General features: G+C 41.2%; 1 protein-coding gene across 2 annotated transcripts in view; it reads right to left on the reverse strand.

Moving 5' to 3' along the window:
- Positions 1 to 8,396: 8,396 nt before the first annotated feature.
- Positions 8,397 to 19,166, reverse strand: part of STOX2 (storkhead box 2) — a 144,894-nt gene continuing 134,124 nt past the window's right edge. For both annotated transcript variants that reach the window (XM_050895825.1, XM_050895826.1), the window contains exons 3-4: positions 13,758 to 16,023; positions 8,397 to 9,182 (exon numbers count right to left, since the gene is read on the reverse strand). In XM_050895825.1, coding sequence (XP_050751782.1) covers positions 8,987 to 9,182; positions 13,758 to 16,023 — 2,462 coding nt within the window. In that variant the 3' untranslated portion in view covers positions 8,397 to 8,986. The remainder of the gene's footprint in view (positions 9,183 to 13,757; positions 16,024 to 19,166) is intronic.

Here is a 19,166-nt window from a genome sequence, read left to right on the forward strand (position 1 = left end):
GGGCCCCGCGGCTCACCAGGGAGGGAGCCGAGGCTGGGGGTTTGGTTCAAGGCGACTGGGGTGGGCTGGGCAACCGGCTGCAAGGAGCAGCAGTGCGGAGGGAGGAGGGGGGCCTCGCCACGGAGGCAGGGGCAGCATTCACCTGCCGTACCCAGAAAGGCAAATGCCCTTCTCTGCTGTCCCCATCCCGGTCACTGCCCACAATCCTAAGGCACACCCAGCTCTGAGGTTTGCACTTCTGAGTCCTCAAGTTTGCAACTTTGATGGCTGCTCCTGGCAGTCACTGCCCAGTGGTATGTGTGTAGTGGTGTGCATGTGGTGGAGACCACAGCTACGTAGCGATGGCAGGCTCCAGGTACATGGGTCACGGGATGTGGTTTGCATTCAGATCCCTTCGATGCGCAAGCTGCCCTGCAAAACCAATTGCCTAGGTCCTTGTTTTCAAAAAAACCCAGCTAATAGGACCCAAAAGGCCTGCAGTGCCGTGGCTGTGCTCCTGATGCGCATCCTCTGGCGCCGAAGTTTCATCAGCAAGCGGTGCAGCCCGCATGCGCGGAGACTGCTCTGCAATAGGAACTGCAGCACAGCGAGCATGAGCAACCAGGAGAGCCCTTGCCAGAGCACAGTCCCGCTCGGAGCTGGCACTGTGCTGGCACTGGTGTACCCTTTCACTTCTGCACGAGGAAAGCCTACACACGTGGGAGAGGCCGCTGGCTCCCGCTTGTTTTCTCACTACTGGTGCAAAGTCTGAATGCATTGCAAGCTGCTACTTTTGCAGCTTCCTGCCAGCCTGACCCTCTTTGGCACTTATTAGACAACCAGTACAATTTCACCAGTGACAAGCAGAGGGACAAGAGGAGAGAGATGCAAAGAACTCAAAACAAAAGGCTCCAGGTTTCCCTAAGCAAGCAAGCAAGCACAGTACAGAACTATTTTAGTGTATGCACAGACATGCTGGTAGATTTATTTACTGTGTTTGCTTACTTTCAAATAGCTGGCAGCATAGGGTTAGGTTTTCTGTGCTTATTAGGATGAGAGATAAGATGTAAAAAAAAAAGTACTTGGGATTTCCCACTCCCAGTCCCCATTCATCACTTCTGTGACAGTTGGGCTAAAAATACTTTGTTAAACATGAGGACCTAAAGGCGTAGAAGGAAGTTGCTTACAAATGGAAGCTCAGGCATCTCAACACAAAACCACTGGCGGCTATCGAAGTCCCAGCATCTTTGACTCTGCTACAAAACCCTTCTCCCCTCATGTACCAGCTGCGGTGAACGGGAATGTCGGAGCAGTGGGCTCCCTCCTTGCAGTTCAGGAAAGGCTGGTAAGATAAGGCCATTTTCCTCGTAGCCATTCTGAGAAGCACAGCTGGATATTTTTATAATTGCTTTTCTAAGCATTACCGGGGGCCTTGCTTGGTGCCCTGAGGAAGACAAACGTGACCTGTTGTTCTAACGCTGTTCAGGGTTTTGGGTCTCCTCTTTGAGCCCTCAAAGCACAGAGATGCTGGGCAGAAAAGCACGTAGTCAAAAAAAGGAGCAGCAGTCAAAAGGAGGAAGAAAACAGAAGGGACTAAAAGCGGGGGCATATTTACACTCCTCAACTTTTTTAAAATCAGAAACCTGCAACAGCATGGCTTGAAGGGAAGTGCTGACAGCAACGCCTATCCTGAAGCAGCTGAGGAAGAGCTTTTCTTCTCCGAGGTCTTCCTGATAAGCGGGGAGAGCGAAAAAGAGAAAGTAATGGAAAAGTGGGGAAACGGCACTATAGGATTAGGATGACACTTTGAGAGAAGAGGGTGAGAAAAGGGGCAGAGGACATCTCATGTCAAGTAATGTGTGGAAAAAAAAACCCCAACCTGAAGGAGAATAAATGTCAAAAAGGAGCAGAAGAGGAGGGGACTCTTGAGAGATGGAAAAAAAGATAAAATGGAAGAAGGACATTATAGAAAATAAGTTGGGAGGAAAAAAACAGACTCTAAAGAAACAGTTGAGAGGCTGATGGAGGGAAAGTCTGGAGAGAAGGAGAACTGTCAAAAATGTTATCTTATAGATGTAAGATATCTGTAGATATAGAGGGATGGAAATCTGCTGTTTTGATTCTGTGCTCTCAGCAGAAAGGCACGATCTAACAGCAAGAGAATAGTTCTTCAGCCAAGCAGTGGCCCTAGACGTTTAAGTATGTTATACGCCACGTTTCACCAAAAAGATGTCACTTGCTTAAGATCTTCAGTTTACCCGAGTATAAAGAGAATTCAAGCCAGGTTTCTAAGCAAGTTTTAAAGTGCAAGGTGCAATGGGTTTGGACAATACTAGTTTCTTTCTAGATAACCATCAGCCTAATCTATAGCCTAAAATACGAGCCCACCATCAGGACAGAAACAGAAACAAAGCTCTCTGTGAGGGGGAAACAGTGCTTGCAAACTTCTCCAGCAATACTGAGAAGACCTTGAAAGTCTGATTCTGACCACCATCCAAAATTGTCTTTGCCTGTGCAAGGCACTACGTCAGTGCTGGCATAAAGCCCTAACCAAACCCTGCCTGGCTTTGGCTTCCCCCCCCCCCCCCCCCCCCCCCAGCGTAATTCAAAATTCACAATTTCAAGGAGATGGATTACAAAGGGAGGAGATGGATGAAGGGTAACCAACAAAGACTACAAATAGCATGGTAGTAGTATGTGCCACTAGCAGGTGACAAGCCAAGGCGCTTATGACAGCACCTACTTCCAATAGATGCTGCTTTGTTTTTTATCTTGTAAATCTGGAAATACTCATAGCTGACCTTGGCAAACAGCAGTTCTCAAGGCAAAACTCTGGCAAAGCTCCTGGAGCCTAAACCTTCTCAAAACCTTCTTCCAGGTGGTGGCAGAGGGCAGGAAAATGGCACCTGCATGTTACATTGTCTACTTGGGCCTTTCCAATCAGCTGTTCTCACAGTGTGGAAAAAAAAAAGGGAATATTTTTTTGAAGAATGTGAAAAAACCTCCTTGCTAAAGCCCTTTCTCTTGGATGTGTGCACCAGGTCCTCCTTTGGCTCATGGAGAGGAGAGGAAAAGAGGGACCTGACACCTGTTGCTCTTGGCATCAGGATGCCCTAATGGACTTCTTATTTCCTGGAGCTCGGGTGCACCTCAGCTGGGCGCTCACGTGTTCAGTGGGCATCACACTCCCCCTGCACCCATCACCTTCACGTCCAGTCCAAACCAGGATGTTTCAAAATCAGTGAATTTTCTCCCTTGCGCTCTGACTAGAATGGCTCAGAGACCTTTTACGAAGCATACACAAGCACAGCAAGCTGTTATGACCCTTGTTTATCTGAGATTTCTGGTTTGTTGTGCAAGGTTTCCTAAGTGAAGGAGAGAAAGAGCGGGTTAAATGGAAATGTAAGTATTTTCTCTAAAAAACACCGATGGGTGCAAATAATCCACTTAAAACATATAACCAAATGTTATTTAATATCTTAAAAAGTAACACAATCCAAAATGGATATTTCACACAACACTACATAAACAACATGAACACAATATTACCATATGGAGGGACTTTCAAATATAGACTTACAAAAATCCCTGTCCTTTTTTTTCCTTTAAATTATTATACTAAGCATGACAAGTAATCATCATTTACAATATGGTACACTGACACAATAAAAACCATGTTACAAATGTGCTGTTATAAATCAGTAACGTTAGGGAAGACATTTCATGAACTGCAATTATTTCATATGAAATACTATACAATATAAACAGAACATCCATCTTGGATGACCTTTACAGCAACCAGAGACCAAGTAATTTTTAAATTTTTTTTCAGTGCAAACACATTTATACAAGGCAGTCTTGGCTGCAAAACTCCCTTCTAACATACAGTAAGTCCCACTTGCATTTATTAACTCATTTAAACCTAATGCAACAGCCACATTCAGTCACTCACAGAAAATTACCTGCAGAATTACGATCCCTTTCAACTTAAGTCTCCTCCACATACAAAAGTAACATCTGTGCCAATTACTCCAAGGGCCCTTTCATACTGCTGGGTGGGTATCCTTCAGGTGGCTCTAACCGCTATACAACACGAGGGCAGTGTACCGCACGGAAAATCGCCCTTCCGAGGTGGGAAACGCTTGGTGGCTGTCACAGTATCCCAGCTGGGTGGCCGTGCGTTTCACCAGGGATTCAACCCAGGCTGCCCTTCCAGAGCCAGGTGCGTGCGTGTGGCCTTCTGCTCCTTCTCTGCATTTAGTGTCTCGGGGCGGGGGGAGGAACACGGAAACCCTCAGCTCAGAACTGAGCTTCAATGGAGTTAACGACCCATTCCCATCTCCGTCAGATCCGCGGGAGATCAGGGGAGTTACGCCAGATTTACACCCGCATAACTGAAACCAACGTTTAGAGCGCCGCTATAAAAGAAGCGTGATAGTCTCGTTTTCTTCTAGCACCAGCGTGGCTTTCGGTGGGTCCACTGCATGCTTCTCATGCAGTAACGATGCACTTTACTTATGCTGGGGGGAACATTTTAGATATATACTTTTTTTTTTAAAGAATTTCGTAAAAAATAGAACTTTTCTCTCTAATACTGTACAGTTTTCTTCAGAAGAGCAAAGAGAATTGTAAACTGTGGGTGTGACACCAGATTAGGAGTGCTATTTGCTTTCTCAGCACAACAGTTTGAAGAATTGTGTTGGGAAAAGCTCTGCGAAATGTATTTGAAAAACAAATTTTTAATTAACTGTTTCTAAACCACCGCTGGCAGTACTCAGATGGCTGAAAACTTGGTTGGTTTTGGCGCTGCTAACCCAAGAGTCTCTGCAGGACCACAAAGCAGTTTCTCTCTTACTTAAACAAACTGAATGCATCAAAAGAATAACTTCAGAGTATAAACATGAAACGCTTTGGTTAACTATTAAACTTATTCCAATAACTTTAAGAAAGCAACTGGTTAACAAATTAGCCTGCAGACTCTTAGCCTTTGTTTTTTCCAATGTGCCTGGACATAAAGCAGGGTCAGTGAACTCTGCCCACCTCACAGGCTCGCGAGGCTTAGCTGGTACCATGTCAAGTGCTTTGAGGCCCTCGGGCGAAAAGGCGTGATTTAAGTGCAAAGTATTATCCGTGTTTACGATGGCCTCTGAATACTGGTTTGCTTGTTCTCTTTTCTAAAAACGACCACTGCTGGCAAGCAATTAGGCCATGGTTTTCATTAAAATATTTGTTTTCCAATACATTTTGCTTTTTAAAGTTGAGTGAACATTGTTTCGCATATAATGGACATTTTACAGTGGTGCAAGGAGTCCAATGGCTAATGATTTCTTATAATTTTTAACTGAAATACTTAAAACGGCAAGATTAGCTCAACTGCTGATTGTATATTACTTTGCATCAGGATAATGGTACTAGGTTTGCTGAAACAGGTGTTCATAAATCGGGATTTGTATATAAATGTGATCTGCTTAGGTTCAACTGCCACTTTCTTCCTTTGGTTTTTGGAAAAATCTTTCTTCTCTCTTGAAAGGTGGCTTGTTGCAGCTGGCTACTTTTCAAAAGCCAGCTTCATTCTTCTTGGAAACTCGCCCACGTTCTCTGAACAATAGGCACATACCTCGAGTGGGGACCCTAATACTGCTCCCAGAGAAGTCAATTAAAGGCTGTTGGTAATTTCTATAGGAGCAAGTGTTTCAGATGCACACAATCTAAAGAACAGAGTGCGTATCATTAAAGGAAGAACTGTTTTAACACCCTTGCCAGTTCAGAGAAACGATGACCTGATATGTTGACAAAGATGGAGGCAGAATAGGGCCCAAAGTATTTGAAGGCTGCCAAGAAAATACCCAGAGTGTCTTCTGTTAAACCCCAAATTGTCAATCATATTTCACAGACTGTAGATGTTCCTAATTTGCTAAATTACAAATACATTTTCAAGTTCTACCAGGCAGAAATTTTAGCAGTAACTGGGGAGAGGATGGAAGGTTTCAGCCTCCCTTTCACTTTTATCCCAATTACACAGCCTTGTCAAAGTCTTTAAGTGACTCATCTGAAAGCCAGATTTTTAATATTGTACAAGGAAATTGTGGCAATGGAAACATGATGACTTCATACGCAAGCATTGACACACAAGAGAACGCCATGACCTAATGCTTCAACGTTTTTAACCTTGCTTTGTACAATACACTTTTCATGTTGCTGCATTTCATCAAATTCATGGAGGTAGTTATATGTGTAAAAAAAATTACCATAAAAGTAACATGTTGTATTATAATAATACATATTAAGTGTGCAAAATGCCGACAGATTTGTGTTGACCCTTTACAGTTGAACACAACACAGATTCAACCTAATCTAACTCTGTAAACCTTTAAATTGATACATTAGAAGAAGAACAATAGATAAGCAACCATGTAATACAAGGCTATGATTTCATCAAAGGATTAGGGTGACATAAAGCACTCAAGCTCCACTCTTGTGGTTTTGTTACCAGAACCTCAAGATGGAATTTCCTTATATTCCATTGTTGATTTTAAAAGGAAAAAAAAAAAAATTCAAGATTAGAACGTTTCTATTTGAAACTTCTGTTTACATTCCATATTCCAAGAGTCACATTAATATTGGTACAATGCCATGTCAACATTAATATGACATTTATGTTGTCTGCTGGTCTCTGGGAACTTTAGAAAATAACATACTATACAGTTTATAGGTATGTACTATCATATTTTGTTGCAATTATGTCTTCTGTACAACCAGCTGCCTGCATAAATTCTGATTAGTTTATGACAAACAAATACTTCCCCCAAAGGTGAAATCTGTTTTTGCTGTTCACATTTTAATACTGCCATTAGTACTTCAGATCATCACTGTAAATTTTTTTACTGTTTCGACATTTTTATTTACTGAATTGATACATACTACTGATGTCAGAGCTCATCTCGGAAACAAAATCACAGTCAGTCACTGCATAGTATATGACAATTCCCCACAAAACCTCTGACTCTACAGTTCGCATGGAATAAGTACGGCTGGAGTTACATATTGAATAAAAAGATGCATCATGCAAAGCATTATATGGTAATTAGAGCACATCTTGGAAGGTATGATAAGGCAGAAGGCTAAAGGCCAAGTGACTTTGACAACCAACCAAAAGCACAATAATTTCCTTTATGTGCACGAAAGGTCTTATTGCTCCTATGAAATGGAAATTATACACTGAAACCAAGGAAAACAGATCTGTGCATTGACTGGGTGTTCTTGACAGAACTGGAAACTGATTGTGTCCAGTTAGAAAGCCGTTTTATACGTAAATGAACTATATCCAACTGTGTAACCTAAGGCTGAATCTTCAGTAAAGACTTCTGATGACAATAGAGAACATGAGTGAAGCTCAAATGACTTTGTGTACAGAGTAATACATGTCACCAGAACCTGATGAAAATACTGGGTTTTAATATGTACAGTTGGGTTTCATACCTGCGTACTACAAGAGCTAGACAATGTGAACGTCCCTTTTCTATGCAACAATTTGGGCCGTTGAACATCTTAGTATCTTTGTTATTCTTCCACCAATTCAGCCGTTCTGATAAAAAAAAAAGTTAAATTTGAAGTCAGTTTGTTGCACTACCAGGTTGCATGAGTAACAGAGCAGAATGTGACCCTATACCTAAAAATTACTCTTGGAGTTTAACTATCCTTAGAAGTTACTCTGCAGTAATTAGCATAATTCTAATTACTTTGGAGTAACAGTTTAGGGGAGAGCAATTAGGATATACCATACCTACAGAATTCAGATTTCTACTGCCAACCATGTGGACACATTTAATTTCTAGAAACTAGATATGTCCATAAAATGCTAAATTGCAAATCACATCCACTGAATAAAAAGGCCAGAAGTTTATAATTCTCTAAATTTTGTTCTCTGATAATCACTACAATGTATGCTATTTTCAATAGCCTAATTTAGGCACTCTATTTAATAAGCTACATAAAATAGATTTATGTCCTTCCACTAGAAAGAAATCAATTCTTCAGGCCATACTTGTCATTTATATCATAAAGAATATTTTTGTTCCAAGAAATTAGTTATCCTGATTCCTATATTAATGGCAAGTTACAAAACCAGAAGTGACACAAGAGTTAGATTATCTTTTTTAAATACTTGATTTATACTGAAGACATTTGTTATATTTTGTGTCACTCCATGTTGTGGCTCCATGACAGTTATAACTTTCCCTTCCCTCCCCACTCCTCCCTCCAGGCAAAGGCCCACCTCCTCATTTGTGACTATGGAAGGTCAAGTAGCAAGTCTCAGTAAGTAAACATCTCTCATACTTTTGAAACACAAAAGGAGAAGCCGCCTCCCTTCCCACCCTCCATACTTAGAAAAAAACCAAACCAAAACAAAACTCAAACCTCTTTTTACTCGCTTAAACGGGTATTTGCAAAATTGTGTCACAAAAATGCACAGTGAAAATGACTGATTAGTATTAATAATTCACAGATAGAGCTGAGGTCATCACTTGTCATGTTTGGCATTGTTTTTCCTCATGGTGATCCTGGCTGGTTACTTTCAGCAGTGGCTCAGTTTTTGAAGTAAAAAACGATCAACTCTGCAGCAGAGTTTAGCCTCTGACCAGGGGCATCACACATCTGTGGCATTTCTTTAAATGAAGTTGGCAACTGCATGGACATTGAAAATGCAGATTACACTTACAGTGTCTAGACTTTCATATATGTGCTCAGTTACAATTAAGTGAAGCAAAAAGTGTACATATTATCCCTACTGCTATTCTGTTGCTACAGAGCCGCAAATGTGAAAAGCAATACCTCGAAATAAAGATTTCTTTGTTGCCCCTAGTCTACATAGCAGCACAGTTTAAGTAAACACTAAAACTGTGGTTGAGATGCTTTTTTAATTTTTCCCCAAAGATGTAAACATCAGTCCCAGTGTCGTAAACTTTGCTGTATAGGATGAGACAGAAGATCTGAGGCAGGATGACTATCAGACACTAGTGACAGAAGCTTGCAGGCAGTTAGCAGGTTTCTGCAGTTTCTCAGCTTCACTTGTCGGTGGGTCTGCAGTGGCTCGGAAGTTGAATGTTGGGCCTGCGCCACCATGTGCAGGGCTCAGAGCAGGGTTCTGACGTCTGTTGCTTTCAACAATACTTGAAGTGTTGGATGCCAGGCTCTCACGAGTACTAGAACGGAAAAGAAATATATATACACACTCATATATGACATGCCTATATATTTATCCACCAGACAGGAAAGGAGAATAGAGTGTTTTATAATAGGCTTCCTGTGTTTGTATGTAATGTCACATCAATGAACCATCTCATTTTGACGGTACACATATGTTGCTCCAAAACGGATTCCAGAGGTACTCAGCAGTCATCATACTGTAACACAGATATAGTACTAAGCAGAGCTGAAGCTGTCACACAAACTGTAAGCTGAACCAGTATCAAGCATCTGGATTTTTCACCCAAGGAAATAGCTTCCATCTTGCACATGGAACATAGTGATTTTCTTTCCTGACTGGTGCATTTTTGTACAAAGTAACTTCATCAAATCAGCTCTGTGACTAGGCAGAGCTAGGAGAGCAATCATGTAACGCAGCTTCCTCTCGTTTCCTCTTCTACCTATGTCTTTGTACACAAAATATTAACTAAAAATGCTACTTTACATTAAACCCACAATGCTTCTGAACACAACACTTCAATTTTGCTTTGCAGCTGAGACAATTGCAACTTACAAGACGCTGAGAAATCTTAACTGCCTGGTCTGTCATCATGCCCTAAACAACAATTAGTGCTGCTATTTCATTCCTAAAATGGACAACATTCCTTTAGTTCTAACCTATCGTTTACCGACAGGAGTGACAGGACACTTGGCACTTTTAAAGACTAAGCCTTTTAATGATACATCTAATTATGAATGCAGAGGAGCCTGCGTTTTAGTCTACAGCTTTTAAATGCTCAGCCAAGATATGCTAAGGCTAGTTTTACCACTTCTACTCTTTTTGTTCTCTTTCTGCTCTTAATAATTTTTGATCTCCAAATAATGTGTTCCTGTGCAGAGAGAGATTTGGTTTTCAAATAGCCATGTGGCCCCTGGTTATGTATCCTTCACCTATATCCCTACTTCTTTGCAAAATGACATCACCACTTGCTATGGAGATGTTTACAGAGTACATTTAGAGGACTGAATGGGTTTGTTAAATAAGTACTAGAAGCAAAGATACTAATGACAGAGTTTCATAGTCAGTTTAAAGTCAACCTAAATTTACCTGCTACTGAAAGGGGCAGCTCTTGCCTGCCTTGTGTGGACCTGACCCTGCCACATGTTCCTGCTGCTTCCCTGATGCTGAGCCTTGCAGCCAGCCAGATCAGGGACCGCTCTCAGTTAAATACTAGCCCTAAGAAAAAAAAAAAAAAAAAAAAAGATTAGTGCTAGCATCAGGGGAAGAGTAGGACTGCACAGCTTTGGATGTGGCAGGGGAGAGATGTGTCAGTGCATGGCATAGGGGAAGGAAGAAACACCTTGTTTAGTTGCAGGGCAGATTTAAATCATCTTAAACTGACTGAATCTGGAATATCAATGATGCTTTTAGGAAAACTCCCATAGATCTTTTAAATTGATAAAAATGGTACTGACCATCGTCTGCCAATTATCGCCTTACTGTCAGTAGTTCCAAACAGCTATGATGGGTGACGCACATAGTAAGAGATCTCTGTGAGCTGCAATGATGTATGGTGCACTTCTGTTGCTCATTTTTTGATTCCTCTCCCTCTGCTTTTTAATGAAAATAGATGCAACCTTTGTTTTTCAGAGATCATTCAGTATTGTATCATTCTTTATGGGACCACCAATTCCAGATCTTCAAACATTTTCAATTCTGATATTACAAACTGACTATTACAACACGTATACACAAAGATTGCAGTGAGAATTTTGCATGCAGAGTAATGCCAAAATTAGCTCTTTCTTTAGGTGACAAAAGAGCAGCAGCATTATATAAGCTCTAAAAATAAAGGAATAAAATTGACAGCTAACATTTACTATATACAACTTGCATAAAAGCAATGAACAAAATACTGCGAGGCTGTTTTCCCAATGATGATATGTTCACGAATTTCGCACACAAAATACTTTTGAAGTCAAATGACCATTGCAAATCTCTTTAACTACATCCTGTTTGGTTTTTTTTTAAAGGCCCTTTTTTCAACTTGTGACACTTTAAAAATATACTTTTTCTTTCACAGTGTGGAATTGGTAATTTTGATTCCCCGAGCAACATTGCACACTTCAGTTTAAACGAAAAGATATCACCACACCTCAGGAAATCAAGAGTTACAACATCGGTGGAGGCTAGAAGAGTATACCTGAGGAATATCACTACATGCACGTCCTGTTCTCATGCCCTTCCCTAGGCATCTGCTAATGGATCTAGGTGAATCTTACCAGATGGATGCTGGATGGCTTTTTTGTATTTCCTGGAAAAGGGCTGTGGAGTACATTTTTTGTTATAAGGTAGGAAAGTAATAACAGCATGGTAATTATAGCCAAAGGGCTGAATTCACCCTCAGCTCAATTTATTTTTATAGACTTATACCGAGGAGTGGCCAAAACTCAGCAAAATCATCCAATTTAATTATCTTGATGCAAAGCTCATGAAAAAGCGTTTGAAATATCCAGACTATATGCTGGTCTTACAAAACAAATACAGGAGAAAACCCTACAGAATGTTGCCTTTTTTTTTTTTCCTTAAAGCTTACTTTATGTGGCCTTGCCAAAAAAAGACATTTGTTAATAAGTAAACAGTAAAATAAAAAAAAAGGGATATGTGGAACAAAATCATTATTAAAAGCTGCTTATCTGTTTCCCTTTTGAGCTAAACAAAGTGGTATAGCAGCACTAAATCCAGTATGCTCGCCATGTTCTGTTCTCTTGCTAGCTAAGCTTAAGATTAACATCAACAGAAATTTTAGCTTTTGTGTAAATAATTAGGGAAGGAAATGTCTGCCTTTGCATTAAGCAGAAATGCAAGCCTGATATTCAGCTAGCATACAGCTAGCAAAATTGTAGTCTAAGAACTGATTTTTATCCAGTTGACATCCTATCCTGGAGGTGAAATGCACTCTGCGGAGTGAGACAGGCTGAGCTAGAAGCAAACACCAGCATCTACTCCCCTACAAGAACTGACTGCAAGTATAGTACTTCAACTAAAAGAAGAGATTACATTTAAAAAAGAACAGTGCAAATAGCCTCATACAACAGTTGTATGTGAGAAAGATGCCAAGCATCTGCAGAACAATCAGTACCAGTACCAGGAACAAATGCAAAACCTTCTTAAGTTTCTTTTTTAAGCTGCACTCAGTGTAAGTGGTACAATTTACCCAAATTATTTTTCAAATTTTTTACTCAGAGAAGTTATACATATGTTAAAAGCCTGCTCTAGTTTGGTAATCACTACATGCTGCAGCAGGTCCAATAATTGCTGCCTTGTCATTAACATCAAGTGGGAGTAGCCATCAAATCCAAAGGAATTTATTCCAGAGTGACATGAATTTAACTGAAAATGAAATTTAGTCCCGTGTAGAAGCAGGAAATCCTTCACATGCCTTTCTAAGAGCCTTCGCTATAGATTTAAAAAAATATGTAATTCTGAGAAATAAGAACACTTTTTACAGGGGGGAAAAAACCAACCAACCAAAAACAAAAAAAAAAAAAAAAACATTTTCTTTCACCTAATACAAATCCAGTCTTGGAGGTTTTATTTTTAAACACAGGCAATAAATAATTTAAGCTTAAGTAAGACACTATAAGAGAACTACTATTGTAAATTATTTCTGTGTTCTTGGAGTCATTGTTCTGAACTCTGATGGGTTGCTATCCAGGGCAAACAAAACCAGTCAAGCTCCATTCCAGCAGGGACCTAGGACTGTCAAAGGTCAGAGAGAGAAGGAAGGCGGCTCGAGTGAAGGATTCTTAACCTGGAAATGAACTTGTGAAATCTCCAGGGCAGGGAACACACCAGCAACTCTCTCCTCCCTACGCCTCTAAGACTACTAGCACACTGAGACTTCCATGATGTCTGAGATCCCTGGAATGGAAATGACTAACCAGCACCACCACACGCAAACGTCTGGACTCTTTTCCCAAGTATCTTAGGCAAGGCACTTCTCTCTCTGCTGATGCAGCGCTGGGTCACCTCTGAAGTTCAAATATCCTGAGCACTTTCAGCCTTGTGGGGCGAGTGGCTGTTCCAGTCTCACCAGTTTGGAATGATGATAGATACACTTCCAAAATTTTTGCAGAAAACAAACAAAAAAGCCCAAACCCAAAACAATTATTTGGTTTTTTTTGTCTGAGCCAAAAATTATGCCACCTAGTCATGTCTAGTCTTCCGATTAGTCTTGTTGATGGTATCTTAGAGGGAAAGGGAAGAGGGGGAGTATGCAGGAGCTCATCCCTTCTATTCTAAATGCAAACACAAGTTTAATACAGAAAAAAAAAGATACAGGGAGGTTTTCAGCAAACAGAAAATGAACTAATACAGAGTCAATGCCGCAAATGGTCATTGGTTGCTTACGGTATGGTGGGAAACCCACATATCTGAACAGCAGATTCCAGAGCTGTAGAAAACACTGTCTGAAAACGTGTGAAATTGTTTAATACAGCCCTATGTTCTGTCACCAGTATCACACACACATATAACTATAAACGGAACTTTCTAGTCTGTAAAGCTGCAATGAATGTGACAGTCCTACCGTGGAGAGTTGAACCCGCTGTCCACAGTAATGCTGCTGCTGTCCATGCTGTCCAGGCGGGCTGAGTGGGTGGCTCTCTGGTTGTTGCTATTTTCTGTTTCCTTCGGGGTAAGAAGAGTAAGATTCTTCTCAAACTTTCGCTGCAGATCCCTCTCCTTTTCTCTCTCTAGGAGCCACTGCATTGTACCAACATCATCCCTGTTCTTTTCTTCCTCAGCATTTTTGTTGGTTCCTTCCTCTGAGTCGTCGTCATCAGATACGTTGTAGTAGTCAAAGGAGGCCTCCTGGTTCCCAGTTGTCTCTTGCTGTCTCTGTGAAACGGGCATGACTTGTGTGACTGAGGTTACTATCGCTTGTTCAAGTTTCTCACATCTGACTGGCAATGTGTCAGAGGGGGTCTTTTGATGGGGCTTTAGCAGGGGTGTGCTAGACTTATGGTAACTATTCACAGAGAGAGTGTTGTGCAGAGGTTTAAAGAGTGTATCCTTGCTAAATATTTCTTTCCTTTTATCAAGGCTGCTTGATTCAGCGCTATGGTGTTGAACCAGCCGCCCGTTTGCGATCACCTCTGGAGTTTGGCCAGCAACTGCTGAACCACTGCTTGGGCCCTTTGGGGACTCCTCTTTGTGCACCCCTGGCTCCCTAGCAGTATGTTGAGACTGTCTTTCTGTGGGAGTCATCTTTTTGAGCCCATCTGTCCCTGTCAGTGTATCATGATCCTCTTTATTCTTTCCCAGTGGTGATGGAGCAGTAAGCACAGTCTCACTGGATGTGTTGCACTGAAAATAGTCATCGACTGCAGATTTTGTTGTGCAGGAGTTGAGCTCGCTATATGATGGCAAATTCTCTGTAGGCTTGCTTTGTTCCAATAGGCTACAAGAACTGGGGATTTCTACGCTGCCGCCAGCTATTTCAGAGATGCAAGTCTCTTTGTAGCTTGCAGATGAAATCAGAGCCCTTTGATGACTAAGCGACTGAGATGGCCTTAAGGTACTATCGTCAATGTAAGTTTGGCTAGTTGTTTGGTCATCTGGGCTACAGCCTTCACCTATATCTTCAGGTGTGCCTAAAGTAGCTGAGCCCAGAGGTCCCTTGGAGTTATCCATAGATCTAGACCTTTCTTTAGCCTTACTGGACCGCTCATTCCTCGATCTTCTATCCTGTGTATGGCTGTGGCTCCGATGCACCTTGGAGTGGGAGCTTCCCCTGGAAGGTTCAGGGAAAGGCATTTCAGTTCTTCTTTTGGCCAGCTCACCAGACACATCCCACTCTGGTGTCATGGGAAAGTGAGATTCAATCATGTTAGGATTGCTGTGCATTATAAAATTATCTCCCTTGTGTTCTATTATAAAACAGCCTTCCCGTGGGGATCGAGTCAAGGGATCATAGAAGTCATACTCCCTTTCAGCAGGTATATCCAAGTGAGAGCCATCTGATGGGTCTCCTTTGGACACCCGAGTCTTGCTGTGTGACCTCGATTTCCCATGAGACTTTCTGTGATTCCTGCTCTTTTTACTTCGTCCACTGTGGTGAGCTGAAGATCCTGCTTTGCTTCGTTGAGCTTTTTCTTCTTCAAGTTTCTTCATTAGTGCAGTGTGCCTCATGACATTTTCCACAGTCAAGTCTGGGTTAATGCGCCTGATAATCTCCATTTCTACCTCTCTAGGTATAGTGGTAGGGGTGTCCTCGTCCCTTAGCGGCCACTCCTCTGGAGGAAACTGGGCAGAGAAATTTGCCAACTGTTTTGTCTTGTCCTTCTTAAAACTTAATCGGAATAATTTGAGTCCAAATTTCTTAGACTGCTTTTCTACATCCTTAGGCTTCGTGAGTGTCTCAGCTTTATAAGAAAAATTGACAGTACTTTTACTTTTCTCAGTAGGTGGGACCTGACATAATGAAGGAGGACAGTATGAGTCTTTACAGTCTTTTGCTGATTTCCTCTGTAGGGTAGATGCATGCATGCTGTGCATGTCTTCTCTGCAACAATGGCAGGAGTCGCAGTGGTTTTTGGGTAGTGTTCGGTCCCTGACACATCCCGAGGCGGAGGGAGTTATAGTTCCTTGTTGCGGAGAGGTACATTGAGACCTGTCAGGTATCCTCTCATCCAAATGGTACCATTTACTGTTAGTTCTTATGAGAGATGGTGTTATAAAGTAAGTCTGCGGGGTTACAATGAAATAACCATCCGGAGTTGGGTATATTTTCCTCTCCCGTACAAGCATATTCAAGGTATGTCGAAGGATTTCTGGACTGGGTGTTGGAACTCCTAGAAATGACAGTAAATGCATATCAGGGAGTGCATAAAACCATGCAGGACTCTCTGGCTCCCCCCTCCCCAACAAAAAGCTGTTTTTTCCAATGTGCAAGCTGGAATATGCTGAACAAACAACTCCAGTAAAGCACTTTGTTAGGCATTCTCTTGTCTGTTTGTTTTTCCACTTATCTCCTACACTTCAGACATATCAATTATTAATTAAATAGAAAGGAGGCCATTAATAGTGTTAAAAAAAAAAAAAGAGAGAACTTCTAGTCACTTCCATTGCGCAGGTGACCTTAAGCTACAAGATGGAATCACTGGAAATCAAAGGGTGTCAGGGGAAACATTTCACTTTTATTCTTCTTCCAACTAAATATTTATATCCCAGTTCACCAGAACTATTTATTATAATGTCCAGTCATGTATAAAACAGCGGTTATTTGTTACTTTGGATGCCTAAGTTGTTTTTCCACAGAAGAATACTACACAGAAAAAAAAGCATTCCCCTGAACAGCCCCTTTATCACAAACTTGATTGAACTGACTTGCTCTCCCATTAAAACATGTTTCCACTACATCAGCTGCTCCAAAAAAGACATGCCTTGAATGATACAGTTCATCTTACCCAAACAGATTTTTCCACTATGCTGGAAGTTACAGATTTAGCTCCTAAAAATTGGCTTCTCAGAGTTCCCTACCTTTCATGTGAGATGTGAGGGACATTACCTAAGTGCATATATCACATACTGAGAGAGCGACAGGTATGACAACCCTGCATCAATGCCACATTAGCCACATGGTAGACTTGGCATTGTGAGCCTGGTCCTTCCCACTACCAGTACTTCTGCGGGGTTCAGTGGTGCAGGACCAAGTCTTCAATACTTTATTAGATAAAATACCAAGTTAGCGTGCTGTGCATAGGAATAAGTTCCATCTAGAGCTAAGGAAACAAGAGATTTAGTTCACAAGCTAGTTTAAAAAAAAAATCTATTTATGCTGAATAAGAAATAAAAACCCTTCAAAATTTTCAGTGGAAAAAGCTACCTTCAATCAATACATTTTGTTGAACTAAAATGCATTTTAATTTTAACTTAATGCTGGGTACTGACCTGGTTTACATTTTTAGAACTAGAGAAATTTTTTTCAAAAGTTCAGATGGTCTATTTTAAAGTAAAAAAGTTAATATTATTTACTCTGGGTCTTAGTTTTCTTTTCAACAAAACTAATTTAGAAAAAAAAATAGAATCAGAGAGTAACTTAGGTTGGAAGGGACCTCATGAAGTCATCTGGTCAACACCCCTACTCGTAGCCAGGCCAACTTAGATCAGGTTGGTCAGGGCCTTGTCAAGTCAAACTCTGACTATCTTCAAGAACAGAAATTCCATGGAATCATGTATGCAAAAACATTTCAACAAAGTATATGCTTTTTACAAAAATACTTCATGGAAAAATCTCAACCGGGTGTACCTGCCACAAACACAGTATCTTCAGTAGCACATAGTGTCTGGTCACCAACTCTTTTCCCACATGTCAAAGGCTGGAGCCTGCAAGCTCACTGATCTCCTTGTGTTAGCAAACATGAGGATGATAGCAAGGGCTCTGGCACTATGACCAACACCCCATCAAAAGATTAGCAACAAGAAATAGAGAACTAATTCCTTAACTCACCCTCTTCCTTCCTACTGGGTTGCAGGCAACATAGTAAGTATTCTTATGTCTGGCTTTGAATGTTGTTTGAATTTAGAGACATGACCATGTTGTTTGAATTTAGAGACATGACCATACTGCTCACATCCAGTAATATCTGTAACTAAAAATCTTACAATGGAAACAGCAAAGTGTTAGGAATAACGTGGACTCATGAGTGAAAGCAGTTACAACAGAGAAGGTGCCAGGAAGAAGTACATGGGGACAGTAAATATATTTTATGCACAGTCCACAGAGCTGAAAGATTGGGGCCGATCCAGACACAGAAGTAAAAGAGGTAAAGAAAGGATATAATTTAACTGAATAAATGAGACTGAAAACTGGAAAGAATACGCAAATGAAATGGAGAATCAGGAACGTGCATTTTCCCCCCTTTTCATGTGGGCGTCCACAATTTATGTGATAATCCTAGAGAGAGTAACGCAGACCCCCAGAATTGCTGGATGAGCAAACATGCCAGAAGTAGCAATGGATGGGAAAAGCTGAAATCCAGAGAGCCAGGAGAAAAAAGGACTACCCCTCCCTAGCCCAGAGTCCTGAATCTCTCTGGACTGAACTGAACAATATGCCGAGCTTCCTCTGGATTGCGAGGCAGTGGCAATTGGAGAGCAGGCTACCCTCCCCATGAGCTTTCAGTAAAGCACAGGAACATGAAGAGTGATTTCAACTCCCATAACAACCAGTGGTCATCATCTAACCTCTTCTTTCCTGCGGTGGAGCTGCTATGTCTGCTTGGGTAACACCACCCCTTTTACATTATGCCTTGCATCACCACAAGAAGTGGATGACCCCGAACTCAAGCTCATGTGCTTCTCCATCCTGTGCTGAAAATGCACTGCAGGGTCCAATCCTGGTCCAACTGAGATGCACCTGCTGTGCAGCAGCCAATCTCTCTTCCTGCGTCTACATAAACAACCTGACCGATCCATTGCATTTTCCAGGAGCTTACACATAAATACCTCAACACATACCTACCTTTGTCTGCGAGAACTTGGTTCTTCATCCTTATTTTACTTAAAGACTGTTTTTAACATACTGTTTCAAAAACATCAGAACAAAAATAAAAGAGAGGAAAACATTCTCCTGGGAGTTTACAGAAAAGTTAGGGAAAGAGATTGAAATGGATCTTCTGATGTTTTACACTAACTTAGGCAAGAATGCACTGCAAATACATGATAAAATTAATAATATGTATTTTTCACCCAGTAAACCATAATGACTACAATGTGTTGGGTAAATGAATCTCTAAACACTGGATGCACAGTAGTTACATTAATTGACTAAGTCCTGTGAATAGAGAATGTGCAGATAAACACCAAGGGGAAAAAAAAAATAAAAAAATTAGTGTGCCTGGGCAGTCAATGATGCTGTAAAGTTAATCGTGTCAGCCTTCTCTCTGGAGTTGGAGACTATCACTTTTATCACTCCCAGCATACAGTACATCCC

The sequence above is a fragment of the Gymnogyps californianus genome, chromosome 4, assembly GCF_018139145.2.
Source record: "Gymnogyps californianus isolate 813 chromosome 4, ASM1813914v2, whole genome shotgun sequence".
In the NCBI taxonomy this organism is placed as follows: Eukaryota; Metazoa; Chordata; class Aves; order Accipitriformes; family Cathartidae; genus Gymnogyps; species Gymnogyps californianus.